Below are 15,426 nucleotides of genomic sequence, written 5' to 3' on the forward strand. Positions count from 1 at the left end.
GAGCCCAGGCCTATCGAGTTGACTTCCAGCAGCGTTAGTCAAATATTGATGTAGGCTCACTGTAAAAGCGCGTATTTTTGGCGTCACTCCGTTCAAAGCTAAAAATGTCTACTCAACGTAAATAAATCCGGAGCCTTGCACTGTGATTTCTCGCATAGCCCACGTGCAGATTCGGTGTAATAAAATTCATTTACCAGTACGATATCAATGCCGAGTTTGGCTAGTAAAACGTCGCTGTTTCGTCCCTTGTCGCAGAAGTCGTGAATTGAATAGCATGAAATACAAAACCGCCCGTCTCCTGTGTGGTGTTAGCGCTCCTCAGTGAACGTCAGATGTTCTAAATTAATCCTGGGCGCCTTACTATGGCGACCATTACAGCACATATGTCTCTCAGAACGTATTAAACCCCCGCCCCCTTTTTTCTCATGTTACTTATCTCTAAAAAAAAAGGCAAAAATTACATAATAAAGGAAATGAAGCCGATACCAGCAGGAGCTTTACCGAGCTTAAGCAATTACTAGAGCGATGATGTAAAAAAAGGATATTACGAAGTGCAAGTCCCAAGAGGTTCCACGCTGGCCTAAGAAAGGCCTCCAAGAGGTAGCATCCAGAACCGTAAAAGAAAAGACAAAAAGCAGTAAACAGAAAAGGAATAACGAAGAACATCAGCAAAACAAACAAAATTACAAAACTATCAAAGAACGTGCCGTAAGTGGGACAGATTTACACTGCACAAAAACATGGGACAGAAATAGAAAAACGCTAGAGGAATTTGGTCGATGCAGGAGGCGTCTATCACTATAACAGGTTCATATCGTACGTGAAAAGACGCGGCAAGCAGAGACACCGAAAAAAGATGCCTAAAGCATAACTACAGCACCACTGTACATGACAGGCCTGACAAGGCCAGCATTTATAATACTTCAAGAAAAAAAAAGAAATGAAAAAAAGATATATGCTCGTATATATAATTGAGAAGTCACAGCAAGAACTGCAACTCAGAAATTAAAACTAATTTTTAAAAAATGTTTTTTTTTTTTTTTTGGGGGGGGGGGGGGGCAAACGCCAGTGAATACCTAACACTGTATACGTAAATTTCTTGACTTTTTCGCAAGATCGAAGAGCGGTGTGGTACACGCTCGCAGGCGTTCCTGATTGCATACACGAGTGACTTCATCCCTCGGATGCTGTACCGCATGGTACACAGCCCTGAGCACAGCCTGCGTGGATTCGTCAACTTCACCCTGTCCTCCTTCGACACCAGTGACTACGACGATGAGACTCGTCCGGACAATGCTACGCTGGACGGCGTCATTGTTCGCGGGTGCAGGTTAGACGACTGAAACACCAGTGTTCGGCACAAACTTGACCGCATGCTTAACCCTCAAAAAGCCTGAATGGTGTCCTTTGTACAGTGCATACCTCACATAGAACTGCCTCGGAGACCGGCTGCCATATACGGCGATCTTATTGACGTAGTTCATGTGGCAGAAGACACCGCGGCAAAATGACCTCACTGTTAGCTGACTGTCTAGTCATGAAGCCGATCAGACGGCGCTTGTCTCCGCGTATCCCTTCACGGCAGGGCTAAAGCGGCAGAGTGTCTAACAACAACCTACGAGAGCAGCGCAGCTGGTCATTATTGAGCGATAGCTCTACGATGCAGAAAGGCGGTTGGGGATCTTTTTCTAAAAAAAGAAAATTGCTCATAAGCGGTTCTAACCGAACAATAATTACATTATGGGTTACCAAACGGCAATGCCATGATAAGATATTATTATTTTAGAGATCCAGACAGATCGGATGGAAAGAAATTATGACTAGCACTTGGAGCTCACAACTGCATGGTATTTTCTGCAGCGCTTTTTCAACGCAAGGCATTCGCAATTTTGTTTCTTCTTCTTAATAGCTAGAGAAAACTAGAGAATGACGTCTTTTTCCTTGGCAGTCGCTGCACGAGATAGTGATTTCTGGTGCATTGACACTGTGGCTACCACAGGATGTCGAATGAGCGCAGGAATCCCAACTTTCGGGTCTGTCATACAATGTATACCACTGCTTTGATTAGAATCAGTAGCTGTTTGTTTTATTTATTTTTATTTATTTATTTATTTATTTATTTATTTTTTTAGTTATTTATTTATTTATTTATTTATTTATTTATTTATTTATTTATTTATTTATTTATTTATTTATTTATTTATTTATTTATTTAATCTCAAAGGCCCCATTTAAGGGGTATTACAAGGAAGCTATTAAGGAAGGGGAACTACTCAACTCACAATAGTATGTAAATTCATTCGAGTAGAGGGAATTTACATACTATTGTGAGTTGACTACTTCCCCTTCCTTCCTGTAGAGGGAATTCATTTCCTACTAATAATATTATGAAACCTAATACAGTGACAAACTATTCCTAAAGGCGTGTTGTATCATATCTGATACACAAGTAAATGCCTTTGTCATAGTGTAGTCCGAAGGTTTATTGCGCAGATTGTAACAAGAAAAAATAAAACTCAGTGATGGCTTAATAATTGTTTGGAAGCGCTGCTTCGATGTTTCGAAAATGTTTCAAAAATGTTCCTGTAACTATCGAATTTCTGCAAGAAATAAAACTGCTACTTCCTTGCGCGTTTAAAAATAAAATAACTAAATGATTCATTCCGAAAATTCAGTTACTGCGCACAAAGATTCCAAACTGTGCACACTGCGGTAATAAATGGACCATTGTTTTTTCTAGCTGTTCAGAACAATATAGTACGAAGGAGATTTACTGTATCATATATGATACACGTTGCGGTAAGGTGTTAAAGTTAACCAACCAACCAACAGTATAAGCCGTGTGGCAGCCGAAGAGTTGCAATATCTTTGTGTAGGCATATGTCCAGTATAAAGGAATACGTATGTTATATTGTTAAATAACTGATGTCTAGTATAACTCACCTTAAAAATTAAGCGTTGGTATTATGTTAGTTAGCTAATGGGATAAATATGGGTCTTTACATTACATCAAGTTTTATAAAGAGTACAATTGTACTGGGCTATTTGCAGCTTGTAATTACATTTTATTATTTGTGATTAATAATTTCATTTATGCTACAATTCGTCTTGCATCGTTGAAAAGGTTTTAACCAATAGGTTCCAAAAACAAATGCTAAACGACGCCAAACCAGGCAGAACCGAGCTGTTGCCTTTCCAACTCGGTTCAACCATGGTTAATTGATTCCAATTTTTCTTAACATTTTGATGCTATAAGGGGCGATGGGCAATGGCCATACATGTTTAAATATGTCTGTTAATATGTTTGTCGTTTTGTAGAGAGCTAAGCTGAAATTTAAGAGGCTGTATGCATTCAAGGCCTAGTAGAAGTCAGCTGCATATGTAAAAATTCTGAAATTCCTTTAAAATATTATGAAACTTTGTCTATTTTTCTTCAATGTTGAAGGTGAAGGAACATTTTTAGAAATGTTTATAAAGAGACACCGCTGAAACTTTAGGCTTTCTTCTGAACCAAAACAATAATAGTGGCTGCAACAATTGCTGCTTGGAAAATATGTACATAATTAACGCACATATTTTAACCGTTTTCCGCACAGAAAACGAGTAAAGAAAAAACAAATTATCAAGACATCACATTTTGTTTGGTTCTGAACGTTCGGTTCGGAGTTAAAAACACGTGTCAAACATTATTGTAGTCATTTGATCGGATGGAAAGAAAACATTCTTTTTCTCAGCAGAAAATATATTTTCAGAAATCGCGACTCCGAGTTACCTTAAGTCAAGCTGTCCTAATATGTCCCTGCTACGTATACGTCTTTACCATTCTTCGTTTCGGAGTGCCTGGTAAATCCTTTTCTTTCACTTACCTTCGCCTTCCTTCTTATCATGCTTTCGGCAGAGGCTTTAAAGTCTGCCTTTTTATCCAAAATCGCTTGACACTTTTTTGCCAATTCCGTGCACCCGTTTCCGCCGAATTTAAGCTTCTTGAGTGGATCAGAATAAAATCGAGACATTGCTGCTTGAACAGTACAGTTATCAAATAATACGTGCGACACGGCTAAAGGGTAACGATTACGCGCGCTAAAGCAGAACGACCCTAAAGCCGACCTGACGCACCATACGTAAAGAAACATTTCGCATCAAAAGCGGAGCTTCATTTGCTAACGCAGCGTCGTTGCAGCGTTACAGAAAACAGTGACGATGTTCTCTAAATTATTTATAAAAATGTATTGAAGTAAACGCTTTTATGCGCTTTTAAATCAAGACTAACAACGGAAACACCACTGCCCGTCGCACGAAAGATGCAGAGATTAGGCGGGGCCACGGGCATAGGAGCATGTTTGACGCCATTTTTAAAAGACTTCTGGTGCGTATCTGAGGATTATGATTGGTGGAAATATTTTCTAAAGGTGCTATCACGTCACGGCATTAGAAAATGCAAAAATTTGTTCGATTTCGTCCTCCATCCTCTTTAATAAGACAGCCTGACACAAATTTAATTCACAGACCAAGGAGCCAGCGAGCATTTGTGTTTTGAAAATTTTCGAGAGCACTGCAGAATCTGCAGTGCGTACGGCACATCGCGCACCCTTCGTCGAACACAACGCATCAACGTTCGCCGCTGTTCCATAATTGGTTTATAGGAAATGAAAGGTGCAGTATATGTCACTCGCGGAACCCCGCTACTGTCATCTCACGGTAGACAATGAGTATGGTGATGTGCATTTCCAAGGTCCTGGGCGTAACGCAATTGGTTTAAAAGCTTTGGGAATCCGAAGAATCGAACCATTCCCGGTGGGGAGGGGATTTTTATTTTTCTGATGACGTCATCAGAATGATTGACAAGTGTAATCCCGCGCTATCCCCTGATATCTCGCGAAATGGGAAACTTCTCGGGGACGCTCGCTGCTAACGTATGCACGGACACGCTGGCGAGTGATGCGCCATGAAAGGCTTTAGTCTTTAAAAAATCTAAAATCGCATTCCATGTGACGCCGATTCGGACACAGATTCAAGCTGGGTGTTCTTCTTCGACACGTCTTGCTTCATGGCGTGAGCACGACCATTTTGAATAAATTATGCTCGTGGATAGCCCGCAATCAATCACCAGGGCCCGCTGCTTTCTGAACTAAATAAACTGCCCACCTCTAGCGCCCGAACTCTGGAGACGCACCTCAGGTTCATTACCCATTCCGCGCAACATGTCCCACTCTGACCATACTGGTCATCGCCAGGTACGTGAAGAAGAAGCGGAGCGACAATGTGGTCGACAACAAAAGATACACTACGTCGACATTTCCGGTCCTTACCGTGGGAGGTGGTTTACCGCAGCAGTAGTCCAGCAACACAGTGGTAAGATTTACGTTCCACGCCCAAAACACAACACACGCGGGGAAACTTGCGATTGCACTCGCACTCTCCTTCCAACAAGGGGAACACACAATTACGGACTCCAAGTGGGCGTGTCGGAATTATGAGCTGGGTTGCATACCTCCTCTGGCCAAGTCCATCCTACAAAATTGCTGTCGGTCCAGCGACCCCCTCCAAATTGCAATCTCATCTGGGCTGCCGGCCAGCAGGCACTCCTGGTCAATGCGTTAGCTGATCACGCGGCTCGCGCGCTCTCTACCCGGGCACTCAAACTTACTTGGGAAGTCTACTCCAAGGCCACTCAATATGTGATCACGTACAAAGAAATTACCACATAATATAAGGATAGCCACCGCCGCTTTATGGAATCCTGTAAGGGTCTTCAAGTGGTCGAAAGGCTCTTCTCAAAATTTCTACAAATACAATGCTGTGCCCGGCAGCCTTGAAACTCTACAATGCATACTTTGATGGAGGCTGCCCCCTTTGGGGAGCGACCTTCTCGGACGTTTTCCACGTGGTGTGGGCCTGTCCATCTAATCTCCATCGTTCCCGATCCTTCATTTCCCACCTTTCTAAGGAGGCCTGGGAGGCGGTGCTGCTCAGATTCCATGGCCTACGGTCCCAGCGGACCTTGGTCTCCAGGGCATCAGCGGCATTAGACGCAATTGGGGCTTCCGAATAGCAGCTTCATCTAGATTTTTGAGTACCTGGATCAATAGGGTCTGGGTCCAAGCACTTCCTTGTACAAAATAGAATACATATTTGCCACCACGACCCCATCACCACCCCGAACCAGTTCTCTCGCCTATTCATTTTGAAAATAAAGCTTATTACAACTAATAGCTTATTCTTGCTGTTGCGGCCTAGTCGCTTTGCACATCCTCAGACACAGTAGCGGGGCAAGCACACCAACTGAACAGAAGCCAGATTTTGTACAGCCTGTAAGCTTGTCCAATCAGCTTCCACTTTAATGTTTAATTGGGCGCCGTGCATTACTTTCGGGTATAGGCGATGGCCTCCATATTTTTTCCAAGTGTGCTTGAATAACTGGAACCTAAACAGGAGCCTTCAAGAGAGCGGCATCTGGAGGACTTCTTCGATTATCCCCTGTAAAATTGATTCATGCAAGTTCGCCTCCACATGCTGGAAGAAAGACGCCCCTTAGCTTAGCCACTTTTTCTTTCCTGGTACCTGCTTTTGTACCAATCGACAAAGCGGATTTTAAATTCAGCCAGCTGAGGTCCCATTTAAGAACTACTGCAGGCAATAGCAAGAAAGTAAGGCAGCTCATTTGTACACTACGCCGCTAACATTTGACGTGGTTCTCTTTTTTCTTTGCATGGGCTTATACTGTGTCCTCGTAAGCTTTGTGTCAATGCACGGGTAAGATGGCGTCCTAAAATTTCATTTTTGCAGAGTTAGGAAGTAACTCTGACACATACACTTGTTTTGTAGAAGCGTTGTCCATTATCTGTGGCTAAAGTGTTTGTGAAAAAGCACGTGCCATTATATACGCATGGTAGCTGGCCTAATTCGAACACAGACAGCAAAAAGCAAGTACAGGAACTTCTTAACTATGCATCGCGAAATATCCACCGTTTTCGTCAGGCACGATGGCTAACGCACCTTTTGTGTCGCAGGTACCCCGACTACCGGGAGCCCCCTGGCTCGGACAAAGAGTACCAACTCAGTCTGACCTACTGGCACATTTTCGCTGCAAGGCTCTTCTTCGTTGTTGTTTTCGAGGTAGGCCCGTTTCTTAAATGTGAATTCCCTAGTTACCTGAAAAAAGACTGCAGCATACCCAGTAGTCGCAGTTAGAACGGAAAATTAAATGTTGATTGAATGCAGCTGGGGATCGAAATATTCGTTACAAATTTTCATTCCATTTGCATACTACAAGATTTCTGCTGCAGCAGGAGGGCTACCCTCAGCTCTGGATCGCTGAATCAGTTCTCGTAAGTGCTAACGAAGCGCTTTGCGGACAGCCTTGCTGGCACACTCTCGATGCCATCGTGGCTGCTGGGTGACCTTACCCAGATAGGCTGCGAGTCCGCTGTCGAATACAGGGCCAAAGCACACCAAGTCACCTTATCTCGTGTGTACACTGGCAAAATATGGCCAGAATAGATCTCACAGAGGCATGTGCTGATGCTTGCATGTTGTAATTTATGAATAAAATACGCGTTTGGAAACGCGAAGAGGTAGAAACTGCTCCCACAATACCTATTCAAGTATCTTAGTACTTGTTCTAGCATACACAATCTTGCTGACAAGTTTCCAGGCATCGCGTTTGTTTGTTGCTTATTTATTGTCGTTCACTTAGCGAAGACCTTACTGTGACCGTGACGTTCAAGACCTGTATATAGTCTGTGGAACTGCAGTCCTCAGCTTTCATGGAAATTTGATAGTTAGTACAGTGCCACAAATGCTTCGCTATGTGGCTAAAGAAAAACATAAGATCGCGAGTACTTATTGAAGCTATACTGCCTGTAAACTTGTTATACGACTTTTGAATGTTTGACCAGTACCGCGTACTTTTATTTCGCAGCACGTGGTCTTTTTCATAACTGGGCTCGTGGCCGCCCTGATTCCCGACGTTCCCCGGTCGGTGCAGCAGAGGATCAAGCGGGAGCACATTGTGGCCCAGGACGTCATCGCCGGACTTGAAACTGCGCAGCCCGTCCAGACCCGGAGGAACTCTCGAAGCAGTTCTTCAGCACGCACTAACTGAAAATGGCGACACTCGGAAAGTTCGTAGCAATCATTTTCATCTCAAGGATTTAAATAAGCAAAGAAGGAGTCGGTGACGCCGCACAATAAGGCGCTCAAAGCAGGGAAATATGAAGTGTGACACAAAAGAAACGAGACTAAGCGTGTAGCTTCAAAAAACAGCGGAATTGTAAAGATTGAAATGGATCACAGTGTTCAGGATGTTAATGAACACTACTACATTGAAGTACTAAAACACTTCGTAAAAAAAATCAGGACAAAAAAGGTCACAGTTGTGGAGCAATTAATGGCTGCTGCACCAGGACTATGCACCCGCTCACACGGCCCTATCTGTCGAACAGTTTCTGACCTGCAAAACCTTTACTGTGATGGAGCATCCTTCATATTCACCTGAGTTGGCTCCATGCGACTTTGTTTCATTTCCTGAAGTTAGATCTTGCTTAAAAGGAACCCATTTTATCTTTGTTGAAGAAGTTCAGGCAAAAACAGAGAATCTTCTGAAGGGCCTTCCAAAAACCTCATTCCAGAACTGTTACCAGCAATGGCAGCACCGAATGCTGAAGGCGACCACTTTGACGGTGGTAATGTCACAGAGAACTGATTCTATAAGCGTGGGTGTCACACCTCGTATCAAATGACATCCTGCTACGTTTCCCCACGGCACTTTTTCGAAACATGTTGGTAGACGTATTCGCCGCAGTGCTCACAGATTATCTGTGTTTGACACTCATAACCGCTTCATAACCTCATGTTGAAGGTACTCTGCAGCCTATAAAACAGGTAGGTGATTAAAAGACAAAAAATACAAACAAGGAAAAAATAACGCCGCCTTGAATGGAAAAACAATAAATCGAAGTCACCATACTGCCACGAATCGTTGAAATCCTTATTGGTCGTATTCAATATACGCCTGCATCCGACCTTGTCACTGTGATTGTAGTGCGTTGAATAATCTTGTGCTATTTGTTTGTTCAAGCTCGGTATCGCGAAACGCGGCTTTATCACTTTCTTTGCAGCGTGAGATGCGCCGGGATTTGTCTCTAATCATTACATGAAAGCCCAATTCTTTCCGGATTATTTCAGACTTTTCCATATTAATTATCTAGTTTTATAAATGCTTCTGCGCTGACTTTCAATTGAGCACTTCCGAATGCAACGGGCATTCGTATTTCAACGACCGACGAGCACGCTTGCTTTTATCGCCGTCACCAAGTCGCTTAGTTCTTTTGCGGGCGCAGATAGCCCAATAAATAGCTAACCTAAGTGCAACACCCGTCTCTTCATTTACTTCCTTCGGTATCGGTTTAAACAAATTTTAACGCAGTTGATGTACTTCCGAAGCGCACTAGTGCAGGATGTCTCTAGGATGTCCAGCACTAGTGCGCTGCTCTTTCCCTTAACCGACGAACCGAAAACCTTTATAGGCTCATGAGTGTCCGTCCGCGAGAAGTGTCACACTTTTTCGCGAGATTCCGCAGGATACAGCAATATTGTGGCGCCATCACCAGGTGATGTCATCGGCCATGACATGACGAGACATCATGACCACATGTGACGTCATCGTGACGTCACATCCGGTCGTTTTAACTAACGGAACTGACGTTATAACGACGTCACATCCAGTCATGGCCGATGACTTCATAAGGCGATTCACGCTTCTATGAAGCTGACCCCACCAGGCGTCCGACCCAGCCGTCCGTGTTGGGTCTTTCATTTGTCCCTTCCTCGAACGCCGCACCACACTGCATACAGACGCAGACGCAATACCAGACGCCTCATCGCACCTAAGTGGTCAAACGTGTCCCCTAGAATTTCTTTTTCGATATAGGTGCGCCTGAAAGTAATACTCGCCTGATTTATCCAATGAAGGTCATATGCGCTTTGTTTTCTTCCTTGATTTTCTTGGTAGTGACGCAGCTGCTAAGTGCTTGTGCGATCTGCGTTGTTAGATAGAGCCGGTTACTACTGCTGGGGCCCTATTCTCGACAATTTGCCATTTCGTTTAAAATGTGACGTACGCGTGACGTGTGCAGTAGGACGGTGCCAGGTTACGTAAGCACATAATCGGGTTACGCATTCTGAAGAAAAAGAGAAACAAAATGACAGAAAAAAAGCGCGCTGTCGTCTGCTACTGTATATTGGCGCCAAGTATGAAAAACAACGGTGCTCCTGCAAGAACCGATACGCTGCTGTGCATTCCGTGATTAGGAAGCTTCGGGCGAATGGCGAATTGTCGAGAATAGGGCCCCTGTATTCGCACTGACAGAAAGCAAATGGGATGCGTTTTTGGCCCTAACAGTAAAACGTCCAGAGGAACGAGGTTTTGAAGTTATAAATTTGATGTATTGATGCAATTTGCGCTATCCAATTTTTTTTATAAGCGACTTCCCGCCGAAACAAGTGCCTGCCCGGAACCTCTAGGTGCCCGTTTTTCGATTGGAAACAAGCCGAAAATATGTCAATGCTTTTCGTAGGTTACGTGATACCAGTGCGGGAAATTATTGTAGCTGGAGTGATAGTAAATCTCAATCCTAGTACATGTGGTAGCATCGCTGCAGTTTGCTCATTTATCTCAGTTATGTGTTTCTTATGTTGTTGTTTTTTTCCTATGCATGATGTGCAGTCGCAAGTAAAAAAGGTTAGCACACGAGACGGATCACAGGAATGACAACGCGTGGCGGTGCCGTTGACGAAGAGGCTGGTAACGAGAATACCGGGTCGTTCCCATTTCTCGTTACTAGTAGGGTTCAACGAAATGTCATGGTCCAGCAAAATTTATTTTTGCTGACTAACATAAAAGTAGAAAAAAACGAAGATGCATTTCTTCATGATTATGAAGATAAAAAGAAATCCCACATGCATAGTCCCAGTGCTTCGACGCAAGGGCGATGGCAAAATGCTTCTTACTGTCTCCCCCCCCCCCCCCCCCTTGTGCTGCGAATATGGGAACGGCCTAGGTGATAGGCACGTCTGCGAATCGCAGCGCCGCGTGGTGTGATATAACAGCTCTGGTCGACAGTCACTTGTACTAATATTTTTACTCGCGACTATACATATTGATCGGGACGTTGTGGTCATTCTAGCAATAAAGCTAGCAGTCCGTGTCACTCTTGTCTACATTTATGTTTCTTATCTACGGACTGAGTTTTGAGTGAATATCAACCCTAATATGTCGTTTGTTCTGATTTGTAGGTTTTCCAAAGTGCAGCATTGCAGTACGTACGGGTGTGGAAGCGGCCAGGATTCAGTGAGGCAAAAGCACTCGTCTTCTCCGTGCCCACCGCAAGCCTATGAGTGCCGCTATGCCTTTCGCCCGCAGGGATGAGATAACGAAAATTGTTTCCTGGAACGTTACATTACGGGACCAATTACATGATCCATGGATCCGAAGCAGCTTGTTCGTGTGTGTTTTGTGCGCTGCCTGTGGTTGCACTTTGTATTACTGCTGTACATTTCCAATTGTGATATCGCTTTCATGTTTTTACTCATTGGGACACGTGCAAAGGGCACCATGTGTTCATTTTCCTGGTCCCCACCCCCTCACTATCCTTACAAGATATACTGCATCTTAACAAATGTCCCGCTGCCCCCCAAAATATGAAGATTGTTAAAGTCCGAGATGATGCAACCTTTATAGCTTCAAGCGTGGACCAACTGGAATATATCGTACGCAAGGATGAAATGAAAGTGCTTATTTCAGTTTCATCTGTCGTGCCTTCAAAGCTGTACTTTTTGTGCACTTGCTAGCCTCTGGTCAAGAGCACATTAACCGATCAAGAGGCACGAATAGAGACCTCTATTTCCTCCTCTTACTTAGCAATGAGCCAGCATTGATTTGAAAATATGTGACAATGAAGATGTTGAGAACGTAGATAAAGACGACCGGTTTCCATGAATTCGTTAAAAATCATGCCATGTCTTCAGTACGCCGCGGTTCCGGACTTCCCCTGTGGTAGTTGTTTGTAATCAAATTGACCACGTGAACTAGTTTGTACAGCTTCGTGAGCATTTGCACATGCGATCTGTTAGGTTTCGCTCTCCTAATCTGGTATCTCTAGCCAAACTGTGCGTTGAATCATTGACGTTTTAGATCAGCATTGTAAGTAGATAACTCGTATCTGTCCCAGAAAAAGGCCACCCTAACTGGAAGGCCTCAAGCGCTAATCGTCCTATTTCAATGATCGAGTACAAATGTTTCCTGACGTAAGGGACGGCAGAAACAAGACGTAACTAATGACTCACTATATGGTGATGTTTTTTGAAGTAGTGTGGAAAAAAAAAACAAGGAATGTATGCATCCACAGCTACCTGTGTTCATCTGCGTATTATTACACATGCGTCTACAGATCACGCCTTTGATGTACAAAAGGCGAGGAGCTGCACGCTAAACCAGATGGGCACGTTATTCTTTTTTTATTGCTTCGTGAGAGGTATTTTGCGGTTGTTTTTGCGTTGATCAGGGGTTTTGGATATTTCCCTATCGGTTATAAGACATTTGCACCACTTTATATGGTAGCTTAAAAAAAAAGCATATCTTGAAGAAAGAAAAGGTACTCATGAGAGAAAGACAGAACTGCCGGTCGTCCTGTATCTCTTCTCGTGTCTCTCCAATTTCCTCGCGAGCTAAGCCTTCCTTAAGTTTCAAGTCCTAAGCTACCAACTCGCCCAAACTTATACTTCGCTCCAGTTATGGGAAAACTTCGTAAGCATTATGGGTGATTACATACCGCGCAGTGTCGGATTTAGGGCGTAACCTTCACTTGCACAGAGATCAAAGAGATCAGCACAGTTCTATACTTATATGGCCGTGGTGACACTCGCAAACACAACGCGATTCCTTAACGTTCTCCTTCAAACAACTCATTTTCCGAGTGAAAAATATATCGGGAGATTTATTACTGCCCGCATCGCGATATATGTATAATTCTATTCAAAAATGAGTTGATTTTGGACGCTTCATATTAAAAAAAGATTCTTCACGGTTGTTCACTCACAGCAACGCAGCTTAATGTGCACGAAGTTGTCTGAAGGAAAAATGGCAGCTTCCGACCTTTCAGTCTATAACTGCACATCTCGCAGTGATTGATTCTGGCCTTGAGCACACTCTGGAGCTTTCCATCACCATCATAAGCTACCAAATGCACTAATGTGCCTGCCTAAAAATTTTCATAATGACCAAGTTCTATAGTATATTTTTCTTTTTAACAGTACATTTGAGCAGCAAGAGAAAAATATCCCACAGCGCTAATCACGGTATGAACATGTCAATATTTTTGTATTTATGTTTGTTCGGAACAGAGGAAGCGATTGCTATTGTTCGCCTCCTCCAAAAAGTACATTTTCTGCACACTCGCATGTTTGCTTTTGTGGCATACGATTTTATATTTGCGGCCTTTTTGGAGTGAACAAAGTCTCAACTTGTATTTACTCCTCGATCACTATCGCCGACCTTTGTTTCGTTTTATTTATTTGGCAAATTTTCGTCCAAACCCCTGCCGGTCATGTGCTGGCGCAAAGGCGTTATAGAACGAATTCAATGTTTCCTGAATAATTGGAATGCAAACAGGCATTCAGCTCATTGTGAACACGTTTTCAATAAATCAAACTTGGGCAATGGTTATACTTCATCTAATATTTGACGTGGTAGCAAAGGTTGTTTTTATTTTTATTGTGCGTATTGTATTTTATTTCATTTTATATCATTGTACGCATACTACAGCGTTCACCAGGTGTCCCTGATACCAAGGACCCTTTGTGGTCTGTGCATTCGTTGCCTGCCGCCTGACTTAGGCAAATGTGTTTTTATGTATTAGTCCTATTTTTTTAAACAATCCCTTAGAGAAACATATCTGCCAATTTCGGTTTAATTTGAAGCTTTTCCAAACTCATTAGCTTTATTTGAATTTGGGATGTTTGAAATTGCGACGTGTAGTTGTGACGTCATGAACATATCGACAAATCAAATTTTCCCGCACGCGACTGTTGGCGGGAAGCCATCTTACGGCGACGGCTTTTGTGCACAACGAGCCCAGTACTCTGTCTCATTCTCATTGGCAAGCTTTCAACAGTACAAATGCTAAAATCGTTGCTTGCTTGTTATTGGTGCGCAAGTCAAGTACCTCTTTGTTAAACGATCATAGGTGACTGCACAATTTATTTATTAGCACAAGCATTTAGGAAAACGTGGCGAGTGTTTTCGCACGTTTGAAGTGGTTCGCTGGTTTTTAACTCTTTAATTATTTTACGTGGAATACCTGCACGTTAAGGGGACGTAGCACGTCCGCTCTTGCGTGAGGCTCTGCAGAGGTTGATATGTTTTGCAAGAATGTTGAAATATGCATTTACAACAACCGTTATTGTGTCCAGAACGGTTTCAGTTGCCTTGGCGACACGTTAAGCATTTTTCGTTATTTCATACTTCGAGTGTGAAAGGTCGTGTTGAATACATTGTTGTGAAAGCCTAATTTTTACAAAGTAATCGCGGCCCTGCTTGTGTCCCACCAGCTTCCTCAGAGTTTTATTTATGCCTTTAAATTTTTGTGGTTCAATAAAAAGCAATTATCATCACAGTACGTTCATTGTTTGGCATTCTTTGGTATCTTCTTTTTTCCAAAGTAGGCTAAGCGAACACAGCAATTATTGACGTAACTCCTGCTGGTATTGCGGATCGCAACGTAATTTCGACATCTATGAAAAGTACATTTAAGATGCTCCATCGATATTCTAGAGGAATCTACCATGACCAAATTCACGCCTCCTTTACATTCCTTCAGGGCTCGGATCTGAAATCCAGATGGTGACACAAAAGGTGACTATTATCTAACGTGTGATTATGTGTGAGTGACTTGTGAACACTATTAAGTGGCGCTACGGTGGAACAACTGCCAGCAGATCTCGCAAGGCTTGTCCCCTCTGTAGTAAGCAACAACCTCAACCTCTATGCCTAGATCATAACAATGTTGTAATAGTAGCAGCTCCGTATTCAGCAGCGACAGCTATCAATTATGGCGAATAATAAGATAATGCAGCACTTAAAGACAAAAGCTTAAAAACAGATTTCGGGGAAGATGGGGATAACTAGACCCCCCATCCTCTTCCGTTCGCTACGTGCCTTTCTTCCTTGCTCTTCGTGAATTCAGGCAGCCGCCTGCATCTTGGAATTTAGTAACGACAATCGTCCTGCCAGCGGCAAGCAAAATTCCCTTGCCAGCGCCTTTTGTAGTTCTGACATCAGCGTGACTCACCACGGGTTACCTGCAGCCAACGATACTGGTGACCAGCTGCAGTGAGTTTTTTATTTATTTTTTTATTTATTGATACCTC

General features: G+C 43.2%; 1 protein-coding gene across 1 annotated transcript in view; it reads left to right on the plus strand.

Annotated features, from left to right (window-relative positions):
* The window catches only part of LOC146175045 (anoctamin-4-like), a 104,530-nt gene extending 91,469 nt beyond the window's left edge, over positions 1-13,061 (plus strand). Inside the window, exons 24-27 of the mRNA XM_084584402.1 lie at positions 1,146-1,330; positions 7,011-7,116; positions 7,922-8,123; positions 11,296-13,061. Of these exons, the coding sequence (XP_084440528.1) occupies positions 1,146-1,330; positions 7,011-7,116; positions 7,922-8,104 (474 nt within the window). The 3' untranslated portion in view covers positions 8,105-8,123; positions 11,296-13,061. The remainder of the gene's footprint in view (positions 1-1,145; positions 1,331-7,010; positions 7,117-7,921; positions 8,124-11,295) is intronic.
* Positions 13,062-15,426: the final 2,365 nt, after the last annotated feature.

This window comes from Amblyomma maculatum, chromosome 11 (assembly GCF_055883805.1).
Source record: "Amblyomma maculatum isolate TAMU_Amacu chromosome 11, ASM5588380v1, whole genome shotgun sequence".
Classification (NCBI taxonomy): domain Eukaryota; kingdom Metazoa; phylum Arthropoda; class Arachnida; order Ixodida; family Ixodidae; genus Amblyomma; species Amblyomma maculatum.